Below are 10571 nucleotides of genomic sequence, written 5' to 3' on the forward strand. Positions count from 1 at the left end.
TACAAAATAGAACTACTAAAAAAACAGCCTTACTTATAAATTAAAATTTCAAAATAAAAATTATATATATATATATAATAGAAACATGTTTTTTTTTTTTGGCTACAAACTAAGACCACTAAAAAAAAAAGCTTCATTGAACATGCGAAACACGTGTGATAAGGCTAGTAATAATTATTCATATGGTTAGCTATTGTTATTCAGTGGTTTGATTATATTTTTATTAAAGGAAATAGTCATACTTTATGGATAGTTATTCTTAAAAATGAGACATTGTTATTCATCTCTCAATAGATTGTAATAATTATTTCTCAGTAAGGGTATGTTTTATAGACTATAATATACACTATAATGTAATGGTTATTCATATGGTTAGTCATTGCTAATCGATGGTTTGATTATGTTTTTATTAAAGGAAATAGTTCTTTTTTATAAATAGGTATTCTTAAAAATGAGAAATAGTTATTCATCTCTAAAGAGGTTGTAATAATTATTTCTTACTAAATGTATTAATTTCTAAAATTATTTCTACTTAAACATAGGGTTATAGGAGCATTTTTGAACTAAAAAAAAAATGAGAAATCCAAACATAGGAAGCCCCTTAAATAATAGTATAAATAAATTAGATTCTTCATTTTCATGGTTCTAAAATGCCCTTACATCCTTATGTTTAATTAGAGAAAAAACTAAAGGACAATCCAGTAAAAATACAATTCTAACTCCTACTAAAACATTGCCTAAAAAATAGGGTCATTCTCCTATTTATTTTCAAATTACTTTATTCACATATAAATTAAATTTTCAAAATAAAAATTATATATATATAAAATAAAAACACGTTTTTTTTTTTGCTACAAAATAGAACTACTAAAAAAAAGCCTCACTTATAAATTAAATTTTCAAAATAAAAATTATATATATATAAAATAAAAACACGTTTTTTTTTTTTTTTGCTACAAAATAGAACTACTAAAAAAAAGCCTCACTTATAAATTAAATTTTCAAAATAAAAATTATATATATACAAAATAAAAACATGTTTTTTTTTTTTGCTACAAACTAGAACCACTAAAAAAAAAGTCTCATCGCACGTGCGAAGCGCGTGTAATAAGACTAATTATTATTATTATTATTATTATTATTATTATTATTATTATTATTATTATTATATATAGATATAATATTTGAGTGAGATCTAGGACTCTAGAGTCAATGTACTTTTTCTGTTCTGTACTACGTGTGTGCAATGGGTTGTTTAAATTATATTACTACACCTTAAAAACAACTACGGTATTAGTTCATATTTTTTAGATTTTCAAAAAAATAGCTATAATATTTTGTTCTTATTTTCTTCTCCTATGACTCACACTTTACAAATTAGACTAACATTAAACTTTTTATTCATATCCATTTCTTCAATGAGGAGTGTATATATCAAATAATTCATAATAAATGCCCACCGCACTGTTTCTTTTCTCTATTCTTTTCTTCCTCTACTTACAACCTTACAGGTGTGTATTTTTTTTTACACTATTTATTTATATATATTTGTTTACTCTAATTTTTTTTTTCCATCAAATTTAATAGGTTTTGTGTAGTTTTTGTCTTTTGCTTAAACTAATTTTATTAAATTTTATTTGATTTATATGGTTATGGTTTGAGAATCAATCATTAAATATGCTTAAACATGATTTTTTATTATTTTGTATATTGTATATGAATTAAACATTTATGACATGAGTTCCACTAGTGATATGTTGTTACACATTTATGCTTAATATGGTTAGATATGATTTTATATTATTTTGTATATTTTATATTAATTACATGTTTATGATGGGTTCCAATGGTGATATGTTGCTTCCATCCCTAAATTTTGATTTAGAGAACAATCTTATTTTTAGCTTATTATTAAGCATGTCCTAATATAAATTCGATGATAAATTGTTCTATATTGTACTATCTATTTTATTATTTAATTTTACTTAAATTAGAAATTTTTTTCTTATTTTCTTTAGTTTACACATGATTATTGACTAAGTCATGCATCGCATGGGCATAATACTAATATATAATTAAAAAAGCTAAAACTGAGAGAAATCCAATTAGAGTTTAAATTGAATTCCAATTGTTGTCTAATTTTGTGCACCGTGTTCTATATAAGTTTTTTAAAATTTTTATTCTAAGTTAATGTTGTGCAAAAAACAAAGAGTCTAATATAAATAAACCATCAAAACTCAATAAACGGAAAAAAAAAAAAAAAAAAAAAAAAAAAAAAAGTAAACTCATGTGTATATCCAAAAAAAAAAACTAAAATAAATAAATAAAAGAGAGAGTAAAACTCATCTATAACTTAAAAAAAATGTGTAACTCTTACACTAGATATAATTTGAACCCATATATGTGTAATTGTGATTATTTTTTATTATACCGTGTATATGCATGAATTATACACTAGCGTATTATAGAATTAGTAAATTACTCTTGAATTCTATTGGCTAGAGGGTCTCTAATAAGAGACACCACATAAAACAACATTTAACAACTCACTTAACATCTCAATTCTTATTTTTCACATCTAAACTAACACTATTCCCTTGTTTATTCATTTCACTCTTTTCCTCACTCTCTTTCTTCACCCATTGCAATTTCTCTCTCTTCCTCTATTTCTATTTCTCTCTTCACCCACAATCAACACAAGCGACCACCACCATTAACAACCACCAAAATTACATACATGTACCCAAAAAACCATATAAAAAAAATTCACATAATACCCATTATGAAATCATAGTCACATACCCAAATCCAAAAAATCACATACCCAAATTTGTCGACCCAAATCTTCAAAATTTCCAACCCACCAATTATGACCACCACCACAACCACCAATCTACACTTTGGAGGACAAAAAATTACTAAGTGACCACCCAAAGTGTATAAGCTCGTGATAGGACACAACCCACCAAGATAGGTTGAGATACCTAATCCCGATAGGTTAAGCAGCATGGAGAGAGAGAGAGAGAGAGAGAGAGAGAGAACAAAGAGAGTGAAGATATTTTAATTTTTTTTGGGAAGAGAGAGACAATAAAAAAAATAGTGTCATGGCACACCCTTGGTGCAATAGTCACTCCACAAGTATAAGTGTTTGTGGGGTGTGGGGAGTAGAAGCCGAGGTTCAAGTTTCTAGGAGGGAGTTTCACACACATATATACTTAGATTAAGCTAGAATAGAATTTCTATCTTGTATATATAAAAAAAAGAAGTATATTTCAATATACCCACATAACTACTGGTAATCCTTATTTTTATGAATTTACAGTTCACAATTGCTAACATTTTTTAGCAATACCCACCTAGATAAAGGTCATTTTTGGGGTGTGTTTTTCTAAAATGGCAATTTTAGGGGTTTTACACCCTTTAATGCTAATGCTCTAAGTATCAACATCAATTGTTCTAAATATATGTCATTTTAACACATCAAAAAACTACTTAATTTTTTTAGCACATCGAGAAGAATCACTAGTCTCTGTAATTCGAGAGCACCTAAAAATTACTCATTTGGAACTACAACAGTTGTTTTAAGTGTTCATAATTAGTCTCAGAAAAAAAAAAAAAAATGTTCATAATTGGACTTGATTTAAAGTCAGCTATTGTTTGATCATAACCTAGGGGAATTGTGGTCATTAATATTATGGGTAAACTATATAATTAGTCCTTAACCTTTACACTATATCTCAGTTTAATCCCTAACATTTCAAATGTGTCAATTTGGTCCCTAACCTTTTGGTATTGGGTCATAATAGTCTCAAACATTAAGTGATGGATAAAAAATGTTGACGTAGCTAACGGTTAAAATATTATTTTTTTGCCACAGACTTTCACATGTATTGTCTCGTCAGCATAAACTTCAACAACAAAAAAAAAAAAAAGTGCCACATGTCCTTCATATATATATATATATATATTTCTTTTCCTTTCATTTTCTTTTGCTTTGCTTTCTTGGGAAACAAACGGGATTAATAACCCAGAATTGAAAAATTCAACATCATTTTCTCAGCAACCAAATCAAGGGGAAAACCAAAGTTTGAAGCTTAAGCCACTCACCCAATTTCCTTTTTCTTCTTGCTCATTGTCCACACTATCATGCTTAATGAAATCAAAATTTTCCTCTTCTTTAATCTCAACCATTAATTGATCAAATCTTTTACCCTTACTCTTCCTATGGGCGGTCAAAGTGATGTGCTTGTTGGCATCATCTTATACCTCGTATTTAATCCCAGTCCCACCCAAAGATCAGAATAGTCCATAAAATTCTTTAGTGTTACTAACAATTTGTTGTTAGGCCTAGTGTTAGACTTTATCAGCAACAATTCAATTACGCCTATGAGCTATGAAAATAATAGTAGACTTTATGGAGGGCCTTTAAATTTCTATAAGCAACATAAATATTGTGTATTTGGAGTTTCTTTCAGAAATGGGTTTGTAGTTAGTTTCGCAATTTTTGCTTTTTCATTAATATTGATTTTCCCTTTTTGATTTTGGGAAAAACAATAGAGTAGAGTAGATTTGATCAAAAGTTAACTTATTTTCAGTCAACTCTACTCCACTCTCCCTTTATCCCTAATAGTGGTGCATAACAGATTTACAATAGAGATGTTTTTCCACTTCATTTGCCAATACAGAAAGAAAAATACTTCTCCAAACATTCAGTTACTTCCAGATATGTGCTAGCAACTATTTAGCAGCTCCTAGAAATGTGGTATCACCCTTCATAGAATAAAATAAAAATATTAGATTCAACTTTGAAAGTAGTAGTAGTAGTGTAGTACTAAAAATGAGAATCTTTTTTTTTTTTTTTGGATTTAGAAGAACAGAAGGTTCAAATGCTATGCATCGAATTTTTTTTAATGGCAATTCATGAATACAAAAATTATGCATAATTAGTAATAGACCCACGCAATGCGCATAAAATTTTTTTATTTAATAAAGTGAAAAATATAGTTTCTCTTTTAAGAACTCAAAAGGTAAAGCTAAAAACTTTTCATTCCTAACTAATAGTTAAAACTTGTATTGCATCATAAATAAGCCACATAATAAATAAAAACTCAACCACCCAAAGTAAAAAGAAAATCTTTCAAAATAAGCATACATAAGACACTCTACCTCTCTCAAATAACAATAGTGTCTAGTTTATTATAAGAGCACAAAAATTTCAAACAGGGAACTAATCGGACTACACAATATTATAGCAATTTCAAAGGCTAACATTTGCTTAACAGAAAATCGTGTTTTATTTTTCTCTATAAAAAAAAATAATAAAAAAAATGTTTTTGTAAAGAGAAAAGAAATTTAAATATCTTCAAGTTTCAGCCCCCTGCTTTAATGTTCACTTCAACTCTGAAATGATCACTCCAATAGAAACAATCTTTGTATCCTACTAATTAACATCTCTTGTATAGTCAGTTACATGTTTTGGTTCTTGTTTTGAATTTGAAAGCTATTTTAGACATTTACATCTAACACTGTCATCTAATAAGTAATAACCATAGTTCTACCCCTACATCACAAATCATAGAAATACAAAGAGAAGTATGACCCCAACAACCATTATGATTTTAATCAACAATATTGTAAACTAATGCATCAAGTATAAACTGTCAATATGACCGGTTAGTAATAGGAAAAGAAGAAAACCAAAAAACTAAAAAATTCCTAACTTTGGTCGACGTATGCTACACTAAATTGAGGTAGCAAACTAGAAATTTTTATAAAGGATCTTATATGTAATATAAATGCCTTGGGAGGAAAGAATAGTTCCCAACGGATTACTTGTTGAGTTAGAAGTAACAAAGCACTCCAATTCAGAATTGCTAAAAAAATTTAGCAATAACCACCCAATGCATCAACATCATTTGTTCAAAAAATAAGTCATTTTTACATCAAAAAATTACTACACTTTATATTATATCTTTTATCCTTTGATTCAATACATTAAAATAGTGTTAACTCAAATTTCACATTAAAAAAAAATTATAAAAAAAAAAAAAAAAAAAACACAACCCAATGGCAGATGAACAAGTGACCACCAACCAACAACCACTGTCACAACCACCACATCCTCCACTCCATAACCCAAAAAGCACAACACAAGATAAACCCAACCAAATCTAGCCAAATACCTACAACAAAGCCATAACCACCAGCAGCAAAAACACCAACAACAACCGCATAAAGAACCCAACAACCACAATCAGACCACCGCCACCAAAACCCAAAGGCCACAACTAGACCACCACCACCACCGAAACCCAAAGGAAAACATCAACTACAACAATTGACATTACTCGTTTTTCAATTTCAATAACAAAATAAACAAATCAAGTAGAAACAATAGAAGACATCCATTGCATTATATGAATTACTTGTCCATGTCACAAGTCACAACTACTTTGATATAAATATAAAATATCACTAAAACAAAAACAATTCAAGCTCTCTACATATTGATAAATATTAACTTGCAGACACCAACACTCACTAATATTAACAAGGATGATTACATTATAACAAACTCAGCCCTTGTAAGTTGTTTTTCCTTTAGCCGCATGGCAGCTTCTCTAGCACCTTTGTACTTAACAGAAGTCCTAATATTCTTTGGGCAAGGGATTCCCACTAAATATGGAGCACTAAGATTAACAATAATCTTCTCAAGGTTGATGGCACTTTCGAGTAAGTAGACAACAAGCTGAATGTCTATTGCACGCCCTGCAAACCCAACTATTTCCACCTCCTTCAGGTGTTCATTGGGATATTTCTTCACCTTCCTTGCCTTTTTTGGAAAATTGATCTCCCACAATCTAAACTGTAATTGGAAAAATGAAAATAAGAATCATGTCATGCATGCAATTGGAAAAGGAAAGTAAGGAACTTCAAAACAAAGAGCAATGATTCTCAAGGGGATATGTGTAAGCAAATAATATAGATTACCATCAAACAACAAATAATGATGACCGGCTACGTTCTTTGGAATCAGAAACAAATAATGATGATTAGAAGATGCAGGGAAAATTACATCTAACAAGACCAGATTTAAAGCCATTGGGGAGGAGGTCAGAGCATGGTCAAGGGCTGTAAGAAAGTCAAGATTTCTATTCATGATTGACTGGCATGTGGTGGAATAGTGTTTGCTATATTTGAAAAATAGCTGTTTGTTTGCAGCTTGATGTTGCTCAGTCGTACTCAATGTTGGAGTTTTTTTTTTTAAATGTTTCTTCTTCGTCCCAAAATAAAAATAAAAACACTTATGTGAGAAATTGCTAAAAGTGAAGATGAGGACTCCAATAGAACTGAACATTCATTTCAACACCTTTTCCTTAGAAATACATAATATAAATGCTTATGACAAATGAAAAATTCGATTTCAAAGCAGTATTTGTTAAATAGATCAAAAATATATATTAAAAGAAAAAAAAAAAAAAAAAAAACCATGAGACAACAATTAGTGTGCAGATTGCATCACCTAGATTAAAGAATAAAATTAAATTAAACCTTTGAACTTGAATTGTCATTTGTCGAAAACATTGACATTATGTATTTCTAAGGAAAAGGTTTTGAAATGAATGTTCAATTCTATTGGAGTCATCATCTTCAGATTTCAAAGTTTAGTTGTTTCTCACATAAGAGTATTCACTTTTCAAAGTTTAGTAGTTTCTCGCATAAGAGTATTCACTTTTTAAAGTTTAGTAGTTTCTCGCATAAGAGTATTTATTTTTATATTGGGATAATGAATAATTATTTTAACAAAACCCTCAAATAGAGTAAGACTGAGCAACATCAATCTAAAAACAACCGTTGATCAAATATATAAGATTGGGTACAACTATTGATCAACTATTGGAATGGTATAACTATCACTATTCGTCAGTTCAAAGTAGTATTTAAAATATATATATATACACACACACACACATAACCCATTAAAAAAAAACCTCATTCAAAAAAATATATATACATACATACATACATATATATATATATATAAAATGATGATAAACCACGAGCCAACAATTAGTGTGCAGATTGCATAACGTAGATTATAGAGTAAAAGCTACTAGCATACTTTGTGTGAAGTTATGAGACAAGAATAGTCACCTCAAAGACAAATTTATGTAAAAAAGGTGCTGCTTCTATTAGAGGTATTAAACCGAGTAGGCTCGATCCATCACTTGCGCCAACTGTGACCTTAAGGTGTTTAAGCTTGGTAAGAGTTTGAAATTCAGGGAATTCAACGCCATCCTGAAAAGGAAAAAACAAGAGATGAGAGTAAATTGTGTAAAACTAAATAAACATATATGTAAGAGATTGCAAATGAATTTGAAGTGCTTACATAAGTATAGCAGTGAACATCGAGCGTCAAACTCTGTAGCTGATAAAGGTAGCTCGAAAGAGAGCCAAATGCATAATCTATAGGGTGTGAATACATCCCACCAATACGTACATCTAGAAGACGGGGTGCAGAATGAACATGCAGTTTTATTTCATTACCAACATAGCCAAAAGACTCAAGATTTGGAGAATTGATCTCAATACTTTTAAATTCTAAACAACGTATTATGTGTAAGTACTTCAACTTCAACGATGAACTGTAAATCTTCAGATTCACTAAATCTTCAGAATTGTCCACATGTAATCTTTCAAGCAAGGGGCAATTGGAAAGGAAGTGCTCCAGAAGCTCTCCAGTTACACGTATGTATTTTAGAGTGAGGGAAGTGAGGGATGTGAGGGACTTGATGCAAGTTTTGTCACTTGTAAAACGCTCATTTGGAAACCTATAAAAATTACTTGCATCTTTGAATGGGTTTGTTGCTGTAAAGTCCAATTCAAGTCTCTTAACTCCCTTTGAGATTGCAAAGTCAATCCATCCATCAACGTGACTTTTAGAACCATCATCTAACTGAAAACAAACTCTAAACTCATCTATAGTTGAGACTCGACATGATTTTAGAGTGTCATTCACCCACTGTAAAAATTTCTTCCTTTCAAATTGCAATGATTTCTTTTCTCTCTCAATTTCCCACATTGTATGTAGACCATCAAAGTCCAAACTATGAGGCAAGAATGGGCACAGACATTTCCATCTAGAGGAAAGAACACTAGTTCTAAATGCTTCCTTTGGCTTCAAGAAAGAAAGAACAGAGATAAGCATCTCATCTGGCAACTGACTTATCCGGTCCTCCTTGATCGACTTTATTCCCAAACAACCAAACACAGAGAAGAAAAAGCAAGTAAATCATGTATTTGTATGAAAAATTAAACTTTAGAAACAGTTTATCGAACATGGAACCTAGCTACCTATAGGTTGTTATTATTATTACTATTTATAGGAGTTAAGGATCCCAGAAATTGTACAAATTCAGCATTAAAAGAAATAAAAACTTCTTTTTTTGAAAGATATGAATTTTTTTTTTTACCTTGTCGGAAGGCAGCACTATCTTCTCCATGAATGTGAATAGAGAACTGGAACTTAGGGAAACAAAGAAAGAGTTAAGTATGGGAATAAGAACAAATTGATGCCCACAATGCAAGTAAAAAGCCCAGAGATTGATGGGACAAAATACCTCGGGGGTGTCACTTTTCCTCCGAGGATGACGAAAACTTTGATAGCTAAATTAAATAATTGAAACACAGAGAGAGAGAGAGAAAAGGAGGGTTGATCAGGAGACAATTGAGTTTAGGTGAGAGGAGAAGGGAAGGGTATATATAATAAATCACCGATCTAGCCTGAAGAACTGGTTTTCCTTTTCCTATAAGAAGAAGAATAATAATAGTACAACACCGACCTAACCCTCCCCTGTTTTCCAGAGAAAGAACCGATTTTCCAAGAAGAAGAAGAATAATAATTCCTATAAAAATAATAATAATTCAACAACGACCAAACCCTACCTTGCTTTCCAAGGGAAGAACTGGTTTTCCTTTTACTAGAAGAATAATAATAATAATAATAATTCTTATATAAATAAAACTAAAAATAATACAACAACGACCAATTTCCAGGGGAAGAGCTGGTTTTCCTTTTCCTAGAAGAAGAAGAATAATTCCTATAAAAAATAATAATAATAATAATACAACAACGAACTAACCCTCCCTTGCTTTCTAGAAGAAGAACTGGTTTTCCTTTTCTTAGAAGAAGAATAAGTATAATAGAACACCGATCTATCCTCCCTTCTTCTCCTATAGTGTTGCCAGCGGCGCTTGAGTCTGGAAACAGGGCAAAAGAAGGGTAAGAGACACTATAAATGTATTATTATTATTATTATTTATATATATATATATATATATATATATATATATATAATATTTGAGTGAGATCTGGACTCCAGAGTCAATGTACTTTTTCTGTTCTGTACTACGTGTGCGCAATGGGTTGTTTAAACTTTAAACTACAACTGTACTGTTTAGGTCAGCAGAGAAAGAAAAACTTATAATGAGTTTAAGAGTTTAAAAGGAAAATATCTAGCATGTTGATGTGGCTGATTTCGAGAGGTAGGAAAAAGATTGGTAGTCAATAA

General features: G+C 30.2%; 1 protein-coding gene across 3 annotated transcripts; it reads right to left on the bottom strand.

The window, feature by feature from the left end:
- Window positions 1–6432: 6432 nt before the first annotated feature.
- LOC142630776 (putative F-box/LRR-repeat protein At4g15060) lies at window positions 6433–10288 on the bottom strand. Of its 3 annotated transcripts, none has more exons than XM_075804825.1 (5): window positions 9621–10288; window positions 9474–9519; window positions 8390–9247; window positions 8155–8298; window positions 6433–6865 (listed from the first exon to the last, which is right to left on the bottom strand). In XM_075804825.1, the coding sequence occupies exons 2-5, from the start codon at window positions 9501–9503 to the stop codon at window positions 6560–6562; spliced, it is 1338 nt and encodes a 445-aa protein (XP_075660940.1). In that variant the 5' UTR covers window positions 9504–9519; window positions 9621–10288; the 3' UTR covers window positions 6433–6559. The 3 variants fall into 3 exon arrangements, with proteins under 3 accessions (XP_075660940.1, XP_075660941.1, XP_075660939.1); XM_075804826.1 differs by having other exon boundaries at window positions 9474–9525; XM_075804824.1 differs by having other exon boundaries at window positions 9474–10288.
- Window positions 10289–10571: the final 283 nt, after the last annotated feature.

Source organism: Castanea sativa, chromosome 4, assembly GCF_040712315.1.
Source record: "Castanea sativa cultivar Marrone di Chiusa Pesio chromosome 4, ASM4071231v1".
In the NCBI taxonomy this organism is placed as follows: Eukaryota; Viridiplantae; Streptophyta; class Magnoliopsida; order Fagales; family Fagaceae; genus Castanea; species Castanea sativa.

Coding starts and splice junctions, on each gene's coding strand:
- LOC142630776 (XM_075804825.1), bottom strand. CDS start 9,503: ATGGAGAAGATAGTGCTGCCTTCCGACAAG. Junction 8,299..8,389: donor ATGTTCACTGCTATACTTAT/GTAAGCACTTCA, acceptor TTTCCTTTTCAG/GATGGCGTTGAATTCCCTGA. Junction 6,866..8,154: donor TACATAAATTTGTCTTTGAG/GTGACTATTCTT, acceptor TTCCAATTACAG/TTTAGATTGTGGGAGATCAA.